The sequence below is a fragment of the Stegodyphus dumicola genome, chromosome 5 (genome assembly GCF_044657685.1).
Source record: "Stegodyphus dumicola isolate Sdum_Otavi_A_Nest chromosome 5, ASM4465768v1".
Lineage (NCBI taxonomy): Eukaryota > Metazoa > Arthropoda > Arachnida > Araneae > Eresidae > Stegodyphus > Stegodyphus dumicola.
The window spans coordinates 230294780-230320493 of NC_140772.1; the positions used below are offsets into that span (position 1 = coordinate 230294780).

Here is a 25714-nt window from a genome sequence, read left to right on the forward strand (position 1 = left end):
AGGTCATAAATTCTAAAAACTTTGCCATCTGTGAGTTTTGTTGCTCGGTGCTTCTCAAAATTAAAAAAATTTGTAATTTGCTGTTCCTAAATTCCCCTGCATCAGCTCTGGTGCCATTTCAGGGCTTATCTGAATAACAAAATCAGTTCAAACAATACTAAATATAATCTTTTCACCTTTGAGTATCATTTACAAATTCTGTTTTTTGCATATGGAAAGACATTTTGGGTAAGTTTCTCCTGATAACACACAGCACAGTTAGCTACATTTGTAATCTTCACCAGGTAATAAAGTCAACATAAAAGATTACCCTACTGTTTGGTATTTAATAATTAAATTTAAAAAAATTGTTTGGACATCGCTGAGTCATTTCTCAAGCTGTTGTGTGTTGATAGCTAAGGGGTGATGAAAGCAAATAATAATAAATAATGATGTACCTGGTTGAAGTCAGAGAAATAAATTATTCAGTAGGTTTAAAATCAGAAATGTTTCCTTTGAGATGCATGCCAAGCAAAAAGAGAAGAGTCAAATTATGGATCATACAAATTTATGCTAAAAAATTATTTTTATTCAGTATGGAGGTATTTTATTTTAGTGCCTGAAGGAAATTAAGAATCTGTACTCTCCATATTATATTATGAAAAAATGCTGAGCCCAAATAAAGTTCATATTCTTAAAACAGGATGTAACACTACATTAATGTGAATCCATAAGAAAATTTTGAAATTTGTTAATATTTTGCACCATATGCATTATTCTGTAACATCACGTTTTTTAAAGCATTTAAAAGATTTTGCATATGGTGAAAGTATTAACTTCTCAGAGGAATTACAAGAACTTAAATCATAAACTTCAGTTTGTCTTTTCACCAATCTGCCAATAGATTAAATAAAAGCTCTCCTGGCTTCACTTGGCATTGTTCTGCCTCTCTGCAAATGAACATCTTTTTTTTTTTTTTTTCACTCGTACTAAAATTATAGAAAGCGATTATTATCAAATTTTACGTGTTTTTAAGTATTTCTACTCTTAGTATAATTTTTACTCAGTTATGTTATTTTAAGTATTTTGATTTAATTTTCAGTGGTACTTTGCCTATGGTAGGAGGTATGCCCCGTGGTCCAATGATTCCACCATCTACACTTGCAAGTACAGTGCATGCACCACCTAAACCTCTATTTCCAGCTGCTGTTGCTCAGGTATTTGCAAAAGCACTTTAAAGACATTTAATATGAGTATATTAAGAATTAGTTTGTAGTTATATTAAGAATAAGACATTGAATGTTAAGAATTGTAATATCTGATTTCATGAATTTAAAGTGAAAGAGTTAATATATTTTAGATCCTTGCATATATAAGCAGCCTTCTTTGGTGGGGGTGAAATAAACCATAGAAATAACAACTTAGGGTTCAAAATCCGTGTTATATAGCTGAAAACTACCCAGTCTTTATTTTAGCTTTTATCAAGGAAAATATTTCTCAGTAATAAATGAAATTTATTTTCAATTAATGAGACTTTAACTGTGCAATTTCATCCCCCAGCCCCTTGTAATTTAAAAAAAAAAATTATGTTAGCATAACTTTTGTTGTTACGTTTTATTTGATCGGAGTTATTGTAATTTACTATAGACATTTACAGAATTTTCTATGAAATTCTGCAAATTAAACATAATTTTTCATATTAAATTTTATTTGATCTAAATTGTTTTAATCTGCTGTACTTAGAACTTTTTATCAACCTTCGTTTAATCTGTCAGTATTCATATTTAACTTTGTTTTACATGAATAAGTTGTGGGTTAATGTTAGGCATAATGCCACTAGCATAAATGGGTAAGTTTATCCATGCAGTAGTTATATATATTAATTTTATTTTTAATTGGTTTTAAAAGTGCTTTTATAATTTAAAGCTTTTCTTGCCTAGTCCAAATTTTCTCAGTATAAAGTATAAGAAAATAACAAAATAAAATTAGCCAAAGGGCATAAAATTCAGACTGTCTAATTCAATACTTACATATTTTACATCAGAACAGTACTATAAATTGTTCAATAACCGTAATCATGTTTTATAAAATAAATTTAGAGTTTTCTTTTTAAATTATGTAGCAGCATGAGAACCTCCATAAACTCTCGTTTTTCATATTTCAAGTTTGGCAGCTATATTATTTTGCTGGGTTTTCCTTCCCCTGGGGAAAGTGATGTATTTGAAATGGATATTGTAGAGAAGCCACTTATGAAATAGTCATGTTAGTTTAAAGCTGAGATGGTTGAAGAGAAAGCTTCATTTTCCCATTTTTATATAACATCTAAATATGTAAATTTTGTATATATTAAAAATCACAGGTTTCTCCTTATTTCAAGTTAGTTTGAAATGATCTTAACTTTCTCATCCACAAAGGTCATTTCTGATTATGGGACCTTTTTAGGCTTGATAAAAGAAGCCAGAGATTTAAAGTTAAAAAAAGCAGTGTATTTAACCTGTTAACTGATAATATTTTTTTCTGAACATGTAGAACAATGAATCACTTTCCTGAAAAATGTCAACAAGATGCCTTTTATATATTATAAAAATGTACTCCTGATATTTATTAACCCAGCACAGAGGGAATACATTCAAAAGAATACCTGCACAATAAGTTAAAAGCAGCTGTCTTTATTAAAATAACAGTATTCATATTAGCAAATGCTTTGATGTTTAAGATCAAAGCCAAAGCAAATTGTACAGAAGTAAGCTTTGTACTTGATTTCTTTATGTGTTAACTTCTGTTGTTTATTTTTGTCATCTGTTTGTAATCAGCAGAAACTGCTATTTCTGCATTAATATTTAACAGTTATGTCTATATTTTACATAATAAAAAAAAAAAGCTGAAAGAAGGGAGAAAAATCTAAAGTTTATATGTTGAGGATAATGATGTGCATGCAGTTTTGGGGGAAGGGGAGGGAAGTAATCTGTTCATTCTTGTCCATGCTTAGGCCATTTAATGTTGTATATCTGTTGCATTGAGTAAGATTTTAAATTTCAGGTTTTAAGAAAATCTTGCAAAAAAATATTTTTTTATTGTTAAAAATAGTTTCGATTGAATCATTCAATATGATAACATTTTACTATTTTTCAAAAACCTAGTTTGTTTTTTTAATTGTATTGTTAGGAAATGTTCAGCCGCAGTAAGATAGTTTCCCCCGCAAACTGGTTTAGGGTTGCTAGATTTGGTATGAAATTACCCATTTGGCGACAAAATTGGTGATATGCCATAGACGGATGGAGAACATTGTAGAGCAAATTCTTGCTGGTTTGGCTCAGAATGTTCTCGAAGGCAGGCCAAAAGCTATACAAACCCTGTCTATACACAGAGTGTAGAGTGTATCACGAGTTGTAGTGTGGAGAGTCTTGAAAGTACATCGAGTTCCAAGAACGACCGAACCAAATCAGGAGCTGTATTCTAGTGCTTTGCTGTGAAGCTATCTTCACCATTATAGCCTGAAGGCTATGTTGCTGATTGTTTCAGCATGCTTGTCATAATTTTTCAACAACTGTAAATGTGTTTTTGGAGCTGTCCTGATTAATACTGGGTAATAAATTGTGTTTTATTCTTCATCAAATATTGTCATTAATCACGCCATATCCACGAACCCACAAGAATGCAACAGTATTAACTTAATATGTTTTTTAGTCACAGCGTATAATTATTAGAAATAAGTATTAAGATAGAAATAATTAAAGAATTTTTGATATTTTCTGATTATCCACACCTGTTTATATTTCATGGCTGACTTCACGAATTAATGAAAAATTACATTCGTTATGTTTTCAGTTCATAGATACTGTTTTCTTCATCAAAAATAAAAGGAAGCATTTTCTAAGAAACAAGGAATTTTATGAGAAAAAGTAAAAGTTTTAGGGTCAGTAATTACATTTTTACAGTAAGTGTATTTTAAAAAAATGCATTTGGGGAAGGGGTCACTAATCAGTACATAAATGCAGGGGTGTGGTATACGCATGCGTGCCTTAATTGTTATCACATACATATCTGATAATATGCCAAACATGGCTATTCTGTTGAATGTTGAAAATCAGGATGTGGATAATTGAAAAGTACCAAATTTTTTTAATATATTTATTATTTTCTATTTACATTCTGTAGAGTATTAGTGCTTTAATTTTGTGTATTCTTGAGTTATGTAACTATATAAGGCTCTCAGTTATCCTTTTAATTATTATGTGTAATCTGCTTAATTTTAGACTTCATCATCATCAACAACATCTCATGTACCTGTGGGAACAGATTTCAAACCATTAGTAACTACTCAGACACGACCAACATTTCCAGCTTATAGTGGAAGTGCATCTCCTAGTACATCAGGTATGTTGATGGTTAAATCTATGGTCTTTTTTGCACATAAATATTTGCATGATGTATTCATCCAACTGTATATTATTTTTATGCTTCCACCCACTTGTCTTGTGGTTTATCAATCAAGTGGGTGGTCTTAATTGATTGTTTTGATCATATGTGGTGCATATATTTTATTGTTTGGGTTGCTAATTATGAAATTGCAAGCATTGTGCACTTTTTGAATTATATGAACCAATTTATGCAAAATGTTAAAAAAATTTTAAATAAATATTGCTATCATTTTAAGTCATGGTTTCAATACTTCTGTATTTCTTTCATTTCAAACAGGCTTAAGATTTTAAATGCATGGATTAAGTTCTGTATACCAGTATGCTCACAAGTCTCTTACTTTTTCAGAAATAATCCTGCTGTAAGATCCAGCCGTGTCCGGTGCCGTAATTAATAGACTGAGATTTATCTTTTAATTTATTCACACCGTCAACGTAAACTATATACACTTTGTACAAATAGAAATATATAAGGTAATAGGATTGTTAAATTTATAAAATTACCATACTGAGCATTCGGCCTCTCCCACCGAAAGCCAGTCTCCAACTTACCGTTTTTCTGCCTAGAGGGCGCTACCTATTTTCAGGGTTACAGTTTCGGAGGGCCAGGCACTACACCTTACCCCTAAGATTGTGGTTGGGCAGGATGTCCAAACACATTCTCATAACAAAGCCTGGTGCTCACAATTCAACATTTTAACTACTAATCAACTAAAAGAAAATATAAAATATTACAACATTTGCATAACAAAAGAGTTAACTCTCAGAAGTATACATTTTAGAGAAAAACTTCTAAATGGTTAAGAATGCTACACTTAAATCATCTAATTGCTGTAACTAATTTCAGTAACTCCTAATATAGATATATCTTGCAATAAGTTTTAAAGAAAATAATTAATCTAAAGACCAAAGAAAATAATTAATCTAAAGACCAAAATTAAAGTCTTTATGAATTGTCTATAAATATTTTTGGTCCATAAAAAGAAATAAATAAAAAGGATATTCATCCTCCTATCAGTCTGGATAAAGCATCTGCATTACCCATTTTGACTCCTGGTAGATGTTCCATGTCTATTTCGTATTTTTGCAAAGCAAAAGCCCAACGTTGTAATCTAGATGATTGCGGTGCACATTTTGTCAGGTAAAGTGAAGGATTATGGTCAGTGTAAAGTTAAACTTTGGATCCAAAAATCCAGGTTTCAAATTTTTTCAAACTCCACACAATAGCATATGCTTCTCTTTTAATAGTAGACCACTATTGCTGAGCTCGAGTTAACTTCTGACTTGCATAGGCTATGGGATAATTGCGTTCATTGAAATTTAGTGGCAAAGATGCTGCAACTCCTATTTGTGAGGCATCACAATGTATAATGAATGGTTGCTCAAAAACTGATGTATATAACGATGGAGCTTTAATCAGAGCATTCTTGAGTTTCTCGAAAGCAATGTTGTGCTCTTCTTTCCAAGGTATTTCCTCAGGTATCTTCTTCTTTGTAAGTTCAGTAAGTGGATATACTAATTCAGAATATTTTGGAATACGGTCTCTATAATAGTTGCATAGGCCTAATAAACTTCTGAGTTGCTTCTTGGTCTTCGGTTTTGATAATCTGGAAATTGCTTCTATCTTCTCAGGATCGGCTTGATGTTTTCCAGATCCGATTACATGACCCAAATATTTGATTTGCGGTTTGGCAAAATCACATTTGCTGATATTGACTGTAAAGTGAAGCTCTTCCAACTTAGTGAGTATCATATCCAAATGAATCATATGAGATTTCCAGTCCTTTGAAAATATTGCAATGTCATCAATATATGCTCTGGCAAAGTCTTTGTATTCATGGAGTGCTTTATTGATTTCCCTTTGAAAGGTTGCTGCAGCGTTTTTCAGACCAAAACTCATAACCTTAAATCTATACTGTTGTCGATGGGTTTTAAACGACGTGTAATCTCGACTTTCAGGATCCATAGAAATAGCCCAATAACCTTGTAGTAATTCCAGTGTTGATATTATATTAGCTTTTCCTATTGAATGTGTAAGTTCGAAGCATTTTGCATAGGAAAATCATCAGTAATTGTTCCAGAATTCAATGCACGATAATCAACACACAATCGAATTCCCCCGTTTTTCTTGTTCACACAAATTATAGGATATGCAATTTCTGCACTGCTTTCTTCTATTAAATCAAGTTCTAACAGCTCTTTAATTTGTTCATTAACTTTGGATTTTAAAGTTTCCGGAATCCTGTAGATATGTGGCTTTTTCATTTCTTCGTTGGGTTTTAATTTTATTTTGTGAAAACCCACCTTTGCAATTTTCACTTTACCTGTAAATAACGATTCGTGCTTTCTTATGAGTTGTTGAATTTGCTGCTGTTGATCACCCGTTAAGTGTTCAAGTTGCAATTTTTGGAGAACAACTTCCATATCTTGAGAAGAAGCTTGCGGGTTGGATGAATCTCTCCAAATTCTTCTTTGTTTTCGAAAATAACTCCCACAGCATTTACTCTAGCTATATACTTTCTGATTTTATTCACGTGAACATGTCTTACTTTCCCATCTGAGAGTTTGACTTTATATGAATGAGGTGGACAGTACTTTATAATCTCCCCCGGACCAGTCCATCTTGCATAAAGTTTATTGGATGAATCAGGAATAAGCAAATAAACTTTGTCTCCTACTTTAAATTCTTTAGGTATAGCTTGATGATTAAAGTAATTCGAATAAGCTGCTTGTTTCTCAGATGCTATCAAGGATGCTTGATTAGCTGCTCGTTCTAAGTTAATTTTCCTTTCTTGTAAATAATCAACAACTGATTGCTTCATATTTAAGGGTATCGGTATGTCACCATTCCAACTAGATTTCAGGACACTCAGTGGACCACGTATCTCTCGACCATACATTAATTTGAACGGAGAAACCCCTGTAGTATAATTGGGAACCTCGCGATAAGCAAAGAGCAAATATGGTAGATACTTATCCCAATTAGATGGATCCATACGGATGATGTGATGTAGAGCTTTATTCAAAACTCGGTTGTACCTCTCGACAAGTCCATTACTGGCTGGATATCCTAGAACTGAAAATCTAGGATGACATCCAAGACGCTTCATAAATTCTTGTGTCAGTTGAGAAATAAAGTTAGTTCCTTGATCACTTGCTATAATTTTCGGAATACCAGTTCTTGCAAATATTTCCAACTGAGCATCACAAGTAGCTTTTGCCGTTAAAGAATGTAATGGAATGGCTTCTGGCCAACGGGAATGTTGATCCATTAAACATAAAACACAATTATGTTTTCTAGCAGAAGGAGGTCCTATAGGACCTATAATATCGATATTAACAACTTTGAATGGTAAATAAGGTCTTGGAACTGAGGTAATAGGAATTCTATCAGTTATTTTTTCGGTACTTCTTAACTGACATGGTTCGCAAGATAGGCAATATTCAGTAATATCATTAGTCATATTGGGCTAGTAGAATTCATATCTGATTCTCTCTTTTGTTTTCTTTACTCCCATGTGAGCCCCGAAAACAGATTCATGTGCTAATTTTAAAACATCTTTTCTTCGATTCTTTGGAAGAACTAACTGCTGAACTGAATCTTCCATTACTTTATCCTTATGAAAAATTATATTATCAAGTTCCATAAAATTTCCTTTCCCGTGTTTTAAATTAATTCTGACTTCTTCTAAAGTCGGGCAAGACATCTGCTCCTCTCGAAATTTCAGTACATCATTACTTTGATTATTTTCTAATATCTGTATTGGAGTCATTACTGAATGAGTGTTGACATATGAATTATCCCTATTTTCTATTTTAGTTTCTTCATATGGCTGAGGAATATTTATTTCAGCCGTATTTGACTCCACGTAGTCTAAACATTTATTCGTTTCGCTTTCCAAATTCATTTCCCCATTAAATTTATTTCCCCCTTCAAACCGCATCCTTCGCGCAAGAGTTCAAAGGTTTGTATGGGTAATAAACAATCTACGTTCAAGCGATCTGTTACCGCCGCCAAAATGTCTACCGGGTAACTTAATAAATCAGAATCCTCATCTTCAAGTGACATAAATAATTTTATTAATTTCGCTTCTATTTCTTTGCCGAATGCAGATATTAACTTAATTTTTCCATTATCTTGATCGGTTGGCGACACAATATTACTGTTTAATACCAAAATTTGTGTACCTGAATCAATAATAGCATCAATTTCTTTATTTTCAAGTAATATTTTCACATATTGCAAAGGCTGAATTTCGACTTGTTTCTTCTCGAGGTATTCTGTATTAATCTGGGCCACAACCGCATCACTTTTCTGTGATTTATTACTTTCGGAAATAGTTTTATTCTGATTTTCGCATTTAAATTTCTTCTGACAGTCTTTAGCTATATGTTGGAAAGATCCACAAATATAACAATCCTTTTTAAATTTAGTAATTTTGGGCAAACCATCCAGTTTTCGCATAGAAGCGGGTACTTTTGGTTTCAATATTCGGTGTTTTCTGAGAACAGCTACCGATATTATTTAAAGATTTTCTTTTACAAGCGAAGAACGTGTCACATTCCTTTCTGATTTTCGCAGGTTTTAACCAAGTATCACCTTGTTTTACATTTATATGCATGGCTGTCTCGTGATCAAGAGTTTGCATTAATTTATCGGCTACAATTAATTCATGGACTGTGTTTAAATCATTCGCATTCCTTAAGGTGCAATAGTATTTCCACTGTGTCATTAACCGGGCTGCAAATTGTGCATGTGTTTCCCCTGACTGACGTTTAGCCTTTCGAAACATATCCAAACATGCTTGAGCAGTTGGCTGATATTCTTTTAAGATTTTATTCTTAACTGCTTCATAATTTTTGACATCTTCACTAAAATAAATCAAAGCGTTTGTTGCATTTTCACCTAAAAGATTTATCAAAATTTCGGCTTTGTATTCTTCTGGTACATTTTTCATCTTAAATGCTCTTTCTAGCGAAGAGAAATAAAGGGTCCATGATTCCAGATGAGTCGGAACGGGTATCGTTAAAGTTTTTATGCTTTTAATTAAATTTTCTAAGGATGTGTTATCCGAAAGATTAAAATTAGATGAAGCTCTAAGTTTTGCGATTTCTAATTCCTGTTCTTTTCCTAATTTAAACTTTTATAATTCTTCAGCTAATTTCCTATCATCAATTATGGGTATTAGCATAGATTTAACAAATTCAGGATCAGTTTTGTAATCGTTACTGTTAGTAATTTTATCTTTCAGTTATGTGAGTGTAAGACTTTCATCAGCATCCTGACCTAGTTCTTTTGCCAATAAAAATAAATCTTGTTTCTTGAGACCTTTAACTGAGAACATTTTGCGACTTTCTTATAACTTCGTAATATAGCGCTAATTAGTTCAAACTATTATAGTAACTTATAATTTATCTCATTATACAGTTTACATAACTAAAATTTAGAGTCACTTTAAAGTAATAGGTAAGCATAAATCACTTACCATTCTCCGTTGAAGCATTAGTTTCGATTCTAATCGTGTCGTACTGCACCAGTGTAAGATCCAGCCGTGTCCGGTGCCGTAATTAATAGACTCAGATTTATCTTTTAATTTATTCAAACAGTCAACGTAAACTATATACACTTTGTACAAATAGAAATATATAAGATAATAGGATTGTTAAATTTATAAAATTACCACACTGAGCATACTGAGCATTCGGCCTCTCCCACCGAAAGCCAGTCTCCAACTTACATTTTTTCTCCCTAGAGGGCGCTACCTATTTTCAGGGTCACAATTTCGGAGGACCAGGCACAACACCTGCTTTCTTAAACACAAATACTTATTTCTTACTAAATAGAAATGCATCTCCCATTTTTATATTTGTGTTCTTACTTTGATTTATAGTATATTAAAGGCCATAAAACTGTAACATAACTATACAATAATGATAATGCAGTTTGCTTATTTTTGCAGTTTAATTCATAACTGTTAAATTGATAAACTTTAATTTAAAATTAAGTCCAAATTGGCTGTTCAGATAACTTTTATCATTGTTGAAGATTAGTAATTTTATTTCCAATAATATCAGTTGAAATTCAGAAGTTTGGCTCCTAAATAAAACTGCTTTTCCATTACATGCTTTAAATTTTATTATTTCATTTTGAAGGGCAGTTGCAAATGAAATGATATAATGTATTTTCATGTAAAGCTAAAAATCAGATTGTATGGTGTCTCTCTTCATGAGTCGTGAATTCAAAGATCGTTTCGTATCAGACGGCAGAAAAGTTTATTATGATTTTTGTCGTTACAATTTTCGCATGGTTGTATTTTTGAATGACAAAACGACCGCAAATGTGATCTCAGAAAGCATTTGTAACAGTGACCTTCATGTTTTAATTTCTTTCGTTTTTGTTCGTCGGAAAATTTCAAACATCCGGCAGATGTATGTTCGTTTGATTTGCAGAATATGCAAAACATTTTTACCGATGTGTTAAAAGCAGAAGCTTGTGATTTGACTTTATAATTTTTGAACCCTTGTTTAGGATTAACCCCTGTGTATTTATTACCTTTTGAGCTATTAATCAAAATACTTGCTTCTCGGCATTCAGTTTCGATTTTAATGAACTCTATTAATTCACTTACTTCTATAGTTTGGTTAGATGTTCTTTTTCTATGGAATTCAAGAACTAAATCTTCAGGTAACAATTTAAGAATTATTGGGTTCAATAACTGTCCGTATGAACCGCTAGTAACATCTAAACTACTTAAATTTCTAACACAGATTTGTAACTGATCATAGAGCTTTCTTAACTCAAAAACATTTGAAGAACTTTTAACTGGTTCTAACTGTAACAACATCTGCATGAATTTTGATATAATAACATCTTTACGACCAAACCTCTCTTCTAAACTTTTAATACATAGATCATAATTTTCTTCAGATAAAGCATAACCAGAAACACAATTATATGCTGAACCAGATAATAAACTTTTCAAATATGTAAACTTATCTATTTTAGATAAACTTGGATTAGAATGAATAGCATTATCATACGAATTAAAGAATTCGAGCCATTTACTGGGATCACCAGCAAATTTTTCAATACTTAATTTAGGTAACTTTACTGAAGCACTACTTGTAACAACATTATTACCATTCAGAGTACTACTAATACCATTACTAGTTGTAATTATACTTCTTTCAACAACTTCATTACTGTTAATTTTCTTTACTTTACTAACAATCTTAGCTTTAAACGTTATAATTTTTTCATCATACTCTTCACATACAAGTAGTTCGTTATCATATTCTTTTTCATCAATTATGAGAGCATCGATCTTTGAGTCAAGAGTTTTAAGTTTCTCATGGTATTCAATTAACAATTCATATGATGAATTTAGATCTTCTAGATGTTCTTTACATAATTCTTCCGATAATAATTTCTCAAGTTTATTTAGAAGTGTAGTAACTTTACTACGTACAATAGCACGTTTCTTTTTCTCTTTTGCTAAATCATCCATTATGTTTCGTTTTCAAAGATCGATACCAAGAACAAATAAATCAAATTTCTTACCTTTCAAAAGGTAATTCCCCTTGTCGCGGGTTTCAGACACCAGAAAAATGTATGGTGTCTCTCTTCATGAGTCGTGAATTCAAAGATCGTTTCGTATCAGGAGTCAAGGTTGGGAGAGCATTAGAATTTCAAATCAAAATTTCAAGAGTTCACGGAACATAGAAATAACATTTATTAACGATAAACTTATATTACTTATATTACTTCCGCCTATAGCGGCCATGAAACATAATCAAGCATCAAATAAATATGACATGCGTCATTGTTCATGTTCAAGCGTCAAGTGGTATATTTTTCATCGGCGCGCATCAAGAGCGCCACCTATCTACCAAAAAGACGGAACATACTCCGCCCCGATGAACATTGGTTCATTACAACATTATTATAAAAATCTTCAATTTTAGATTCAAACAAGTTTTCCAAAGTTCAACAGTATATCATATAAAATAAAAATGCATAATGACAAATTTAAATTGAATAACAACATTAAATTTAGCACAAAATTTTACAAATAAAACATACTTACAATCTCTAGAAGGAAAACAAAATAATGAAACTGCTAAATTACCATAATCCACAATTGTGGTCCATTCTCTGAATCTGAAACATAATTGAATTAATAATAATAATAAAGACACAAATTATGAATATACAATTAATGTTTTTTTTTAGAGTCTTATTCACTCAATGGTAAGCGGGAAAGTTTATGTATAGGACGCTTCATTTCGCCCAATAAAGTTTTTAGTTTCACAACACGAACTTTTCCATCAGCACCAGGATATAGTTCAATTACTCGTCCAAGTCGCCACTTTAATGGAGGCAAATTTTCGTCCTTTATCAAGACTAAGTCATTGAGGGCTAAATTTGGTTTATCCCTCAACCATTTGGTACGCCCTTGTAATTGTGAAAGATAATCTCTAGACCAACGTTTCCAAAAGCTCTGGAAAATTTGCTGTGTCAATTTCCATCTTTCAGCAGGGGTTAGCTTATTATTTGTAAGATCAGGTTCAGGAATTGCTGTTAATGTAGTCCCAATTAGGAAATGTCCAGGTGTTAAAGGATTAAAATCTTCAGGGTCAGATGAGATGGAAACTATTGGCCTGGAATTCAAACACGCCTCGATTTGTGTAATTAAGGTGTGAAATTCTTCGTATGTCAGAACCTGGATCCCAATAGTCCGCTTTAAGTGAATCTTCATTTGTTTCACTCCAGCCTCCCAAAGGCCTCCAAAGTGAGGGGCAGCAGGAGGATTGAAGATCCATTGACTATTTTCACCGCTCAGGTAGTTTTGAAATGCTTCTTCAGAGGAAAGTGTAGCTTTGTATCTTCTTAATTCTCGATCAGCCCCAACAAGGTTGGTGCCTCTATCGGAAAAGATTTTCTTGGGTTTTCCTCTGCGTGACACAAATCTTTTCAGAGTTGCTAGGAATGCTTCAGTTGTTAGATCACTGACTACTTCTAGGTGAATGGCCTTTGTGGTGAAGCATATGTAAAGGCAAATGTAACATTTATATCTCGTTCCTCCTCTTCCTTTCTTAGCTTTAATTAAAAAGGGGCCTGCAAAATCCAGTCCTGTATTCGAGAATGTTCTATCTGGCAATACGCGAGAAGCAGGTAGGTCGCCCATTATCTGACTGGATGTGCTTGTTCGATTTTTAAAACATTTTATACATTTCCAAATTATTTTTCTTACAATTTCTCGGCCATTAACGATCCAATATTTCTGTCGCAGAGCAGATAATGTTAATGTGGCTCCTCCGTGAAGGTTCACTTCGTGAAAGTGTTTGACTATCAGTTCAGTAACTTGGTGACTTTTGGGAAGAATGATTGGATGCTTTGTGTTTTCTGAAAGATTCGAGTTACAGAGTCTACCACCAACTCTAAGGATTTCTTCTCTATCAAGAAAAGGATTTAATTTCAGGATTTTACTGCTGAGATTCAATTTCTTCCCTGCTTTCAAAAGTCTAATTTCTTCTCTAAATTCGGAATTTTGCATGATTTTAAAAATCAAATTGCTTGCCTTATCCAATTCTTGAACTGTTAAAAAAACCCTTGAGTTTTAAAGATGTAGGTTTAATATTGTGGCAGAATCTTAAACACCATGCAGTTACGCGTTTCAATTTTTTCCAGGATGAAAATCTGGATGTCAATTCAAATTCAGCCTCTTGGCTAATAACAGAACATACAGTAGTTTGACGCTGTTCTACCTGTACCCCTTCTACCATAGGCTCAATCAAAGGATCAAAAGATGTTGAAGGTACATTTTTCTCTTTTAACCACACTGGTCCATTGAACCAAAGTTTATTTTCCACTAGATCAGAAGCTCTTAATCCACGTGAAACTATGTCAGCCGGATTGTCATTTCCCTTACAGTATTTCCATTGCGAAGGTGATACAACATCTTGTATTTCACGTACACGATTAGCAACAAAGGGTTTCCATTTATCAGCGGTACCCCTGATCCAGTGAAGAACAATTTTAGAGTCACTAAAACAAATTACATTATCTTCTTGGATATTAAATAATTTCCTTAAATATTTAACTATTCTTGTGGCAATAATGGCTCCCATAAGTTCTAAACGAGGCAAGGTTAATTTTTTAAGTGGGGATACACGGCTCTTTGAAAGAACAAAAGACGTACAGCAAGAATCAGGATCACGAAAATATGCAATATGCTAGGAATATGCAAGATGCTAGGAATGCTTCAGTTGTTAGATCACTGACTACTTCTAGGTGAATGGCCTTTGTGGTGAAGCATATGTAAAGGCAAACGTAACATTTATATCTCGTTCCTCCTCTTCCTTTCTTAGCTTTAATTAAAAAGGGGCCTGCAAAATCCAGTCCTGTATTCGAGAATGTTCTATCTGGCAATACGCGAGAAGCAGGTAGGTCGCCCATTATCTGACTGGATGTGCTTGTTCGATTTTTAAAACATTTTATACATTTCCAAATTATTTTTCTTACAATTTCTCGGCCATTAACGATCCAATATTTCTGTCGCAGAGCAGATAATGTTAATGTGGCTCCTCCGTGAAGGTTATCCTTGAGGCTGGCGTCACAAAAGACAAAAAGCTCTATTTTATCGAAATTTACACATTCATCATTTAATATGTATTTTCTAGGAATACACAAGTTGAGAATAACTTCAATTTCAAAGTACCAAGTTTTAAATTTTTCACTCAAATAGCTGGGCAAAATTGTGTCCCAATCAATACCCCGTTCCCATAACTCTTGTAATAAGAATTTTATTCTGATAACAAAGGGTGCAATGAATCCAACTGGGTCATAAATTTTTGCCACAATCTGTAATACCTTTCGCCTTGTAACGTGTTTCCAGTCAACTGGTTGTAAAAGTTCTTGTACATCTAATTTCAATGTGTCCTCATCCAAATCCCAAATTATTCCCAGCACCTTTAACGTTTTCTTATCCAAATTATCTTCCTTATTAATTAAACCAATATCTTGCCAATGATTTTTTAAAGATACGGAATTTGATTCGAATTTTCTTAAGTTCATACCAGCGTCTTGAAGAATTTTAACTGCATCAGTTGATAATGAGAAAACTTCTTCAACGGAGTCTGCTCCATGGATAAGGTCATCAACATATAGGGACTTATTTAACATGTCAACAGCTTTGCTATATTTCTTTTCATAACCCTTAATATGATGTTTGATAGTGGCGGACAAAATAAACGGACTTGTTGTCATTCCAAACGGCACTCGGCACATTCGGAAAACCTTAAAGCCTAAACTATTGTCGTAAGAATGATCAAACCATAAGAACCTTAAAAAATTTCTATCTTCACTATCAATTTGAATTTGGTGAAAAGCCTTCTCTATGTCTGCACAAAATGCAACTTTATGTACGCGAAATTTTAAAATTATATCCAACAAGTTAGGATTTAAATTAGGGCCTGATATCAAACATTCATTTAACGATTTAGCTCCTTCAGACTTAGAAGAGGCATCATATACTATTCTTATTCTTGTTGTTACTTTTCCTTCACGTATAACAGGCCTATGAGGCATATAATAACAGTTAGGTTCATTTTCAACAAACTTACATTGTTCAACAATCCCCTTTTCAACTTGTTCTCTAATTATATTATCATATTCATTATATAGGAAATCATTTCCCTTTAATTTATGCTTAAGTCCTAGAAATCGTTGTTTAGCAACGAAAAAATTATCAGCGAGTTGTGATTTATTGTCCTTCCAAAAGAGTTTTGTTTCGTATCTGCCGTTATTAAATTTTAAACTGTCGTTAAAATGCTTAATAGTATCCAAATCAGTTTCCGAAAACGTTTTGTTTTCATTTTCAATTCCTAGCGAATCCAATTTCCAAAATGACTGCAAATCAAATGTGTTTTCTTCAACGGCAGATAAAAACAACGCATTAATTCGAGTATTATTATTTTTTACTTTACCCATCACTGTGTATCCAAATATGGTCGGTACTATAAACAAACCATCATTTATCATTGAATTACTTCCTGTTTGTATATACCAGAAACGCTCCGCGCCAAGCAGAATATTTATGTTCTCATTAACGGGACTTGTATCCGAAAGTTCCAAGCCCTTTTTAGTCATAAATTCTTTAATGTTTTGACATGTTGATGGCGCCTGGAATTCTATTGATGATATTAATTCTATCCCTATAGCTTCTACAACAAGGCAGCGATCATCGTTTTTATTTTTTATTTTTAGACTATATACATCAAATTCTTGCGAGTTACCGCGCTGATTTCCAAACGAATAAATTGTTAGAAATTCTTTTCTAATGACTTGCAATTCCAAATCGCGCGCTAACTTGTGGGTGATGAAGTTTCGTTCACTACCTGAATCAATTAATAATCTTACGATTCTCGATTTATTTTTGCTTTGAGCAATAACAGAACATGTCTGTAAAAGCACACTATTTTCAGGTTTTAGAGTGTTACAGTGGGAAGTAGATACTAAAGTTTTATTTTGCGTATCTGCGGATTTAACATCTTCCATTTCTTTCGATTTCAAACGGCAGAAAAGTTTATTATGATTTTTGTCGTTACAATTTTCGCATGGTTGTATTTTTGAATGACAAAACGACCGCAAATGTGATCTCAGAAAGCATTTGTAACAGTGACCTTCATGTTTTAATTTCTTTCGTTTTTGTTCGTCGGAAAATTTCGAACATCCGGCAGATGTATGTTCGTTTGATTTGCAGAATATGCAAAACATTTTTACCGATGTGTTAAAAGCAGAAGCTTGTGATTTGACTTTATAATTTTTGAACCCTTGTTTAGGATTAACCCCTGTGTATTTATTACCTTTTGAGCTATTAATCAAAATACTTGCTTCTTGGCATTCAGTTTCGATTTTAATGAACTCTATTAATTCACTTACTTCTATAGTTTGGTTAGATGTTCTTTTTCTATGGAATTCAAGAACTAAATCTTCAGGTAACAATTTAAGAATTATTGGGTTCAATAACTGTCCGTATGAACCGCTAGTAACATCTAAACTACTTAAATTTCTAACACAGATTTGTAACTGATCATAGAGCTTTCTTAACTCAAAAACATTTGAAGAACTTTTAACTGGTTCTAACTGTAACAACATCTGCATGAATTTTGATATAATAACATCTTTACGACCAAACCTCTCTTCTAAACTTTTAATACATAGATCATAATTTTCTTCAGATAAAGCATAACCAGAAACACAATTATATGCTGAACCAGATAATAAACTTTTCAAATATGTAAACTTATCTATTTTAGATAAACTTGGATTAGAATGAATAGCATTATCATACGAATTAAAGAATTCGAGCCATTTACTGGGATCACCAGCAAATTTTTCAATACTTAATTTAGGTAACTTTACTGAAGCACTACTTGTAACAACATTATTACCATTCAGAGTACTACTAATACCATTACTAGTTGTAATTATACTTCTTTCAACAACTTCATTACTGTTAATTTTCTTTACTTTACTAACAATCTTAGCTTTAAACGTTATAATTTTTTCATCATACTCTTCACATACAAGTAGTTCGTTATCATATTCTTTTTCATCAATTATGAGAGCATCGATCTTTGAGTCAAGAGTTTTAAGTTTCTCATGGTATTCAATTAACAATTCATATGATGAATTTAGATCTTCTAGATGTTCTTTACTTAATTCTTCCGATAATAATTTCTCAAGTTTATTTAGAAGTGTAGTAACTTTACTACGTACAATAGCATGTTTCTTTTTCTCTTTTGCTAAATCATCCATTATGTTTCGTTTTCAAAGATCGATACCAAGAACAAATAAATCAAATTTCTTACCTTTCAAAAGGTAATTCCCCTTGTCGCGGGTTTCAGACACCAGAAAAATGTATGGTGTCTCTCTTCATGAGTCGTGAATTCAAAGATCGTTTCGTATCAGGAGTCAAGGTTGGAAGAGCATTAGAATTTCAAATCAAAATTTCAAGAGTTCACGGAACATAGAAATAACATATTTTAACGATAAACTTATATTACTTCCGCCTATAGCGGCCATGAAACATAATCAAGCATCAAATAAATATGACATGCGTCATTGTTCATGTTCACGCTTCAAGTGGTATATTTTTCATCGGCGCGCATCAAGAGCACCACCTATCTACCAAAAAGACGGAACACAGATCTTCCCTATATTCTGTGTTTCTTACAGATGCTGCTGTTCCTTAATTTGATTTTGTTTAAGACTTGCAAAATTCTAAGAGTAGTATTTAATAAAAAAAAAATAAAAATCCATGGATCTTTTCAATTATAGAGCAATGCATATCAAACTTTTTTCTGTAGAAAGATATATGCACCAGTTTGATACCTCCCGATGTTATAAATATAACAAAGTACAAGAACTATCTTGTCTAAGTGAAAGGGTACCTTTGTGCCATTAATAGAAGATTTATTAGCTGTTGCTTTTTTTTATCATTATTTTAAAACAAAATTAAGGTCATTTTTATAATTGGTGAACATTTAAACAAGTATAGAATTTTGGATTTTGAAAATATTGGAGTCATAATGATTAAAATCTGAAATATGTTTGGGTAATATTGATTAATAATGTTAAATATTTGCATAAAGTATACTTGAAAAGTAAACCCATTCAAAAGAGTATTTTAAACTGTACTTAATTATTTTTTTTTTTTTTTTTTTTTTGTCAAAAAGTGGAAATTCTTAATGATCAGATTACTAAATAAGGATGTATATAAAAAAGTCAGAAAAATAAATAAATGGTGTGTGCATGCAGACTCTCTACTGGAAAACTTGAGCTGAATTTCATAACTCAGCATATAGTGATATTTTCAGTCTCTGATCTATACATAACCAAACAATTTCTGTTATTATCATAGATTATTGATAATGTTCTTCTTTGGTTTTCTTTGTATTAAACTCCGATTCAGAATTTTTGAATCAGCATAAAAACTGAAATATTCATCTGACTACAAATGTAATCCATCATTCATCTCTACTGTGAACATCATTTATACTGTAAAGTTGTATTTGAAAGAAATATGTAATAAATCTGACTCTAAATATTTTATTCTAGGTCAGATATCAAAAACTCATGGATCTGGACCAGTATTATATAATTCAGGTAAATGTGACAAAAGATATATTTTGTTTATATAATGCTTAAACTCATGTTTATTAATTTGTAATAAGTTATCTGCCTTGAAAATGATTATATTATCTGGTATTTAATTGCTCACTTAAGAATTCATGTCTGAAATGGGAAAAATAATATTTATCCACCTGTTCATTTAATTACATTAAGCACTTGTCAATTTTGTAGAAATTCCTTCAAGTCCTCAAATAAATGCAGATAACAAGCGTCCTGGAACTGTGGTAACAACAAATGCATCTAGCAAAATTATACATCCAGAAGAGGATGTATCTTTGGTAAGGGATTTTTATATCTATTATTAATACTAATTTGCACTGTTAAGTATTTGCATGTAATACTGAACTAAAAGAAAACTGATTTTCACTCATTAAGAAAAACTTTTATTATGTTTAAATTATGGCTGCATTCAAAAAGTAAAAATTGAAGAAATTGCTGTAATCAGTTTTGTAGTGTGTAAGTAATATAAACAATTTATTAGATAATCATCATGTAGTAAAAAAGTCTGCAGAAAATTCATGTCACATATATGAAGCTTTTGATATTCCAATTTGGTAGTTCCAGTTTCTCATCTCATTAGCATTGTTCTTTGAGCTCGATGCTTCCAGAGAATTCGAGCTTTGCAAAATGATGTGATAATTCTGTAACAGATGCAAAAAAAAGCATTTTTCTAATCATTCCAGGAATATTGAGAGCACTGTACTAAATGATATGTCCGACATAGGGCTGGCTTTCTACTGCTTGCAGCTAGCAGAAAATGGCAGCAACTACCAGAAATTAATAAAAATATTTAAAATTTTGCTTAATTAGTGATATTTACAAATTATTAAATAATTCTTATAAATAAAAATTTCGTATGTACTGATAATAGAAAATATAATTAAATATAACTTTAATCACTATGTTATTCTAATAATGGAGAAAAAAATTTTTTTCAATTATTTTTATTCATATTACTCTATTTTTAAAATAACATGCTGAAAATTAGTCTTTATAAAATAGAAAGCATCTATCCTTTTAGGCAAATAATTCTTAAAATTCCTGCATACTTTGCTATAACCAACTAAACAAGCAAGTAAATATGTCTGCAAAAATAAAAATCAGTGATAATTTTTTAATAAATGTCTTTAAAGTTTGCTAATTGTATAAATTGTGTTACTGAAATCAGAGAGCCTCAGCTGATTCACCAGTTGCACTCTGCTCTGCAAAGTTAGCATATAGCTGCATGTTTAAAGAAACTAACAGAAAGTTTGAATGTAACAGAATTTGTTGATGTTTATAACATGCTTGTAGAGATGGCAAGGCCACAGTGTTAAATTAGAACTTTTATGTTCAAAGAAATTAATAAAAACAGTACAGTAGAATATTCAGATGCAGAAATATTATTTGTTCAAAAACTAATGAAAATAAGGTGCCTCGTTGTAAAAGTAAGCAGTGGATAGGCTAAAAGTAAGGTACTAAAGGCTAAAGTAATACACAGTTATAGTTTGCAGTCACCTCGAGTCCTACCTAGCAGAGTTCATATTGAGGCACTGAGTCGGCTATTATAATGTGTTTGAGGCATTATTAGCTACAGATGCAAAATTGGGGCTACCAGAAAGAGTTTGTAAAAAAATTGAAGGTTCTTACATATTGGAACCTTACGTATAACACCTTGATGCAGTTAGGTTGTAGAGACATTAAGTATTTTTTGGAAGAAGACAAGATGAAAAATGAGCAAACGCCTTCACCGGGAATCGAACCACAAACTTCTGGAATACCGGCCCAGCATGCAGAACCACTACACTACGAAGGCATGCTAGAAATGCTGGAGAAATACCTTATATACTCCCCTTTTTAAAGAGTGACTGGGGTTTTTAGAGGACCCAATCGCCAAATCCTGGGTGAGGAGAATCATCATCCAACACCCTTTTAATTCGGGCGCCACTGTAGAGACATTAGGTATTTTTTGGAAGCGGCCAAAATGAGTAAACGCCTTCGCTGGGAATCGAACCACAAACCTCTAAAATACCGGCCCAGCATGCAGAACCATTACACCAGGAAGGTGGGAGAAATACCTTATAAGGTGATTTTTTACACATGAAAGGGTAAAAGTTACTTATTCGGTGCAAGTTGGTAGTTTTCGTGACTACCCTACCCACCCTTTTTTTTTTTTTTTTTTTTAAGAAAGATTCTCAAAGTGTCAATATTTATTGTCAGTTAACATTGTCAACATATGAAAAGAAAACATACCTTAGCAGTTTAAAATACAAGTTTGTGTTATTAAATAAAGATTATGTAATACATTAAAAAACAAACCACTTACATTATTCTTCAAGTCTTTCTGCAATTTTCTTTTAACTTTGTTGTTCCCCTAAAGTACACAGTGATCTGTTTTTACTTAAAAAACATCAGAGAATTGTGGAGACTTGGCTTCATACAAACCTTGTGTTTCTAGCGGCTTTCTAGAAAACACATTTCCTCATTGTTCCCTGTAGAAAAATATCAGCAAAATTCTGTATTCTTGCATAAATTGTACTGCAGTTTCTTTTATTGCTGGCATATTCCACAAGCTCATATTTTAAAATAAGTGTAAGGCAAAAAATATCACAATCTGTTTATGAAAACCTTTGGAACTTGGAATACAACAAAAAAGAAAGCATAGAAAAATGGTGGCATTAATTGACTGAAAGATTGTTATGAGCATTGTTGCCAAAAGGATGGTTATGCACATGGTTGCCTGAGCTTACTACATCCTGAAAATTTGGCTTCTACTAAGGTGGTTGGTTACATTAATATATAAGTACCAAAATGAATTTTCTTGTATGTTCATGTATCTTACTTTTTTGATAAATTGGTACTCTTTTGTTATCAGGACTAGATTCAGAAATGGATGGATGTGTTCATGTATGCATGTATACAGGGTGACTCAGTGCCATATGAGAATATCTAGGAGGGAAAGGATGCACCCTAATGACTCGGAATCATATAATAATGTAGGGTCTGAAAATGTTTTTCTGGTGGGGTAGATGGTGTTTCACAGAAGCTTCAACAGTTCTTGCAGGGCATCATCATTTCGCACAGGACGCGGTAAGATGAATAATTATACGAACATGGAGTTAGAAGATTTTCCAATCGTGCTTCCCGCTACTTGTTTGTTTCATACAAACGACCTTAAGCTCGTAATATGCGTTTGACATATGGAGCTTCAGGCTGTAGTGGTCCAGCTGTGCAGTGCTTGTACACGAAATGATGGCCTATGAGGCATACATCCAACCATAATTTCTTTGAAAAGCTGCACCGGATGATAACTTCCTTTCAAAGAGCTGCCATTAGTCAGGCACAATCAACGTGGGCTCCGGACATTGAAGAAAATGTCCTACTTTAGGTACAGGGGACTCCAAGTTTGAGCACTCAACAGTTGGTGTCTCTCGTTTAGGCATCTGGAGGGTTCTCAGAGAAAGCAAAATGCATCCGTTTCATGTGCAGCGTATCCAGGCACTTCGATCAGGTGATTTTGCACCTCTTATTGCTTTACACAATGGTAACTTGAAAACTGTGTTACAGATCACCATTTGACCGTGCTGTTCGTAAATGAAACATCCTTCACAAGGGAGGGAATATTCAACGCACATAATGCTCATCTCTGGGCGATCGAGAACTGTCATGCTACGCAACATTGTGCAGCTCAGAGTCGGTTTTCGGTTTAATGTTTGGGGTGACATCATTGTGGGGGTTGGAAGTACTTATATTTCTGAAATATTTCTGCAGGAAGTTATACCACAACTTTTAGATGGTAAAGAGATTCACGCATTGATGCAACAGACAATGTGGTTCCAACACAGTGGGGGCCTCTGCTGATTTTAGCCAAAATCCACCTAGGCATTTGGGAAACAGTGGATCAGATGTGGTGGCAAGAAGTTCTGAAACATGGTACCCCGAACCCTGTATATCAGGGGTGGCCAAACTTCTGGGATTCGGGGTTTACTCCACATTTAAAAAATCGAAGGCGGTCTACCAATGGCAGAGCTAAATTAACATAACGTACATGTTTATATATTTATTTTCGGTAACAAGAAAAAATGGTAAATTATCTAATTTTTCTAAAAAAACTTAATATTAATATTAATATTTACAAAATAAAAATTTACTGGTGAGAATATTCAAAGTATTCATATATCAAAAATTGACTATCCTATTCACTTCGTTTAGTTGAAATTTGACACTGTATATCTGCAACAAGTTTATCATATTGTGGCTGGTGTGAGCTTATTGCAATGTATAAACACGAAATTAAATGTTCATCTGTTAAACACAACCGATTTTTGGTTTTTATGGCGTTCATGGTTGAAAAAGCAGATTCACAAAGATACGTCGATCCAAAGTATGATTTCAAATACAAAATCAATTTGTAAATATTTAGAAACGTTTCCTCAGAAATTAATTTCTAAAAATCAGTATCGCTAGATGCTCTGGATTTAAAAAATATATTGCATCTTAATTTAATAATTTCTTCCTTGACTGTGACTGGTGTGTGGTATCTATTAAATGTACTATTTTTCAGATACTCCATCAATGTTGACATTTTCATTAAATGGAAATATAAAATTGAGTATTTCTTCCAACCTAATTAAGTAAGCAAATCATCTTTCAAATTCTTCAAACAAAACATGTAAGTGTTTGACGAAATCTTCGAAGTCTCGTTTTGGATTATGGATACCCTCTTCCTCCATGTTTTTGAAGTTTCTCAATTCATGTTTTCTTAATTGAGACACATACCTTTTTATCGTTTCTTTGAAAGTTTTAATCATGCTCATCATGTCTGTTAAACATTTATTCTTTCCTGTAGATTTAGGTTTACGTCGTTAAGTTTTGAAGTGATATCGCAGAGAAAGGCTAGTTTCATGAACCATTTCTCATCTTCCAATTCAGTAATGTGCTCTCCTTTCACTTGTAGAAAATTTTTTATTTCTGGTAACAGAATACGAAATCTTTTTAAAAAAGCACCACGGCTTAGCCACCTCACGTCTGTGTGCAATAAGAGATCTCCGTACTCTGATTCAGTTTCTTCCAAAAGCGCCCGAAATTGTCGTCTCTGAAGACTTCTTGAATGAATTGAATTGACGATTTTAAAAGCAATTTGCATTATATCATTAGACTTTAGTATTTTTGAACACAATACCTGTTGATGCAATGATAGCTGGTAAAACTGGGAATTTCCTCATCATTATTGCACAAGGCAATAAAACCAATTCGATTCCCGAACATTGCTGGAGCTCCATCTGTTGTAATAGAGACCAATTTATATATTGGAAATCCTGTCTTATCAATAAAGTTTTTAAATGAATTGTAGATATCTTGGCCTCTTGTTTGTCCTTTCAATGGAATTATAGTTAATAACTCTTCTTTTGAAGTCGTATCTTCGAAAACCTTTCTCACAAAAATGCATAACTGTGCAGTCTCACTAATATCCATGGATTTATCAAATTAAAGTGATAGGAACTTACAAGCTTTTAAATCGTCATTTAGTAAATCATCCAAATTATTATTCATAGCTTCAGTCCGTCACATCACAGTGTTACGCGACAAAGAAATATTATGTATTGACGATATTTCAGATTTGTTTTTAAAATCGTGGAAAAGCACTTCTCCCGCTTTACAGAAAGCTTCTTTTATCAATTCTCCATCTTTGAATGGTTTTTTTTCGCTTTATCAAAACTTCTGTAATTTTAAACAAAGCCAATGTTACTGCTTTAGCTTTGGTGCCTGGTCTCGTAAATAGCGATTTCTGTAAATTTAAATTCGAATTTAATTCATGCACTTTTCACTGACGATTGGAAAGTCTGTAGTGTATTCTAAGTGCATGGTTTTAAAATGTCTTTCAACGTTTGCTTTTTTTGGTAGTGCACACTTGTTACATATGAGACAAACACATTTCTCCTTCACCATAACAAAAAAGAAATCATCTCCCCACTCATTGTGATAATGGTATGTTTTACTTCTCTTAGCACTGGCTGAGTCATTTTGGACGGGTATTCGAAACAACAAACTATCATATCAGTGCAGTAGGAAGCGAGCGACCTGCAAAGTAAGACAATTAACTGAGAACTGAAACTAAACGGGGGGGGTGACGGGTAGA

At 32.7% G+C, this 25714-nt stretch overlaps 1 protein-coding gene across 2 annotated transcripts in view; it reads left to right on the top strand.

Annotated features, from left to right (window-relative positions):
- The window catches only part of LOC118186443 (BUB3-interacting and GLEBS motif-containing protein ZNF207-like), a 68191-nt gene that overhangs the window by 25895 nt on the left and 16582 nt on the right, over positions 1–25714 (top strand). For both annotated transcript variants that reach the window (XM_035356545.2, XM_035356546.2), the window contains 4 exons: positions 1082–1196; positions 4236–4356; positions 19522–19569; positions 19768–19874. In XM_035356545.2, the coding sequence (XP_035212436.1) occupies positions 1082–1196; positions 4236–4356; positions 19522–19569; positions 19768–19874 (391 nt within the window). The remainder of the gene's footprint in view (positions 1–1081; positions 1197–4235; positions 4357–19521; positions 19570–19767; positions 19875–25714) is intronic.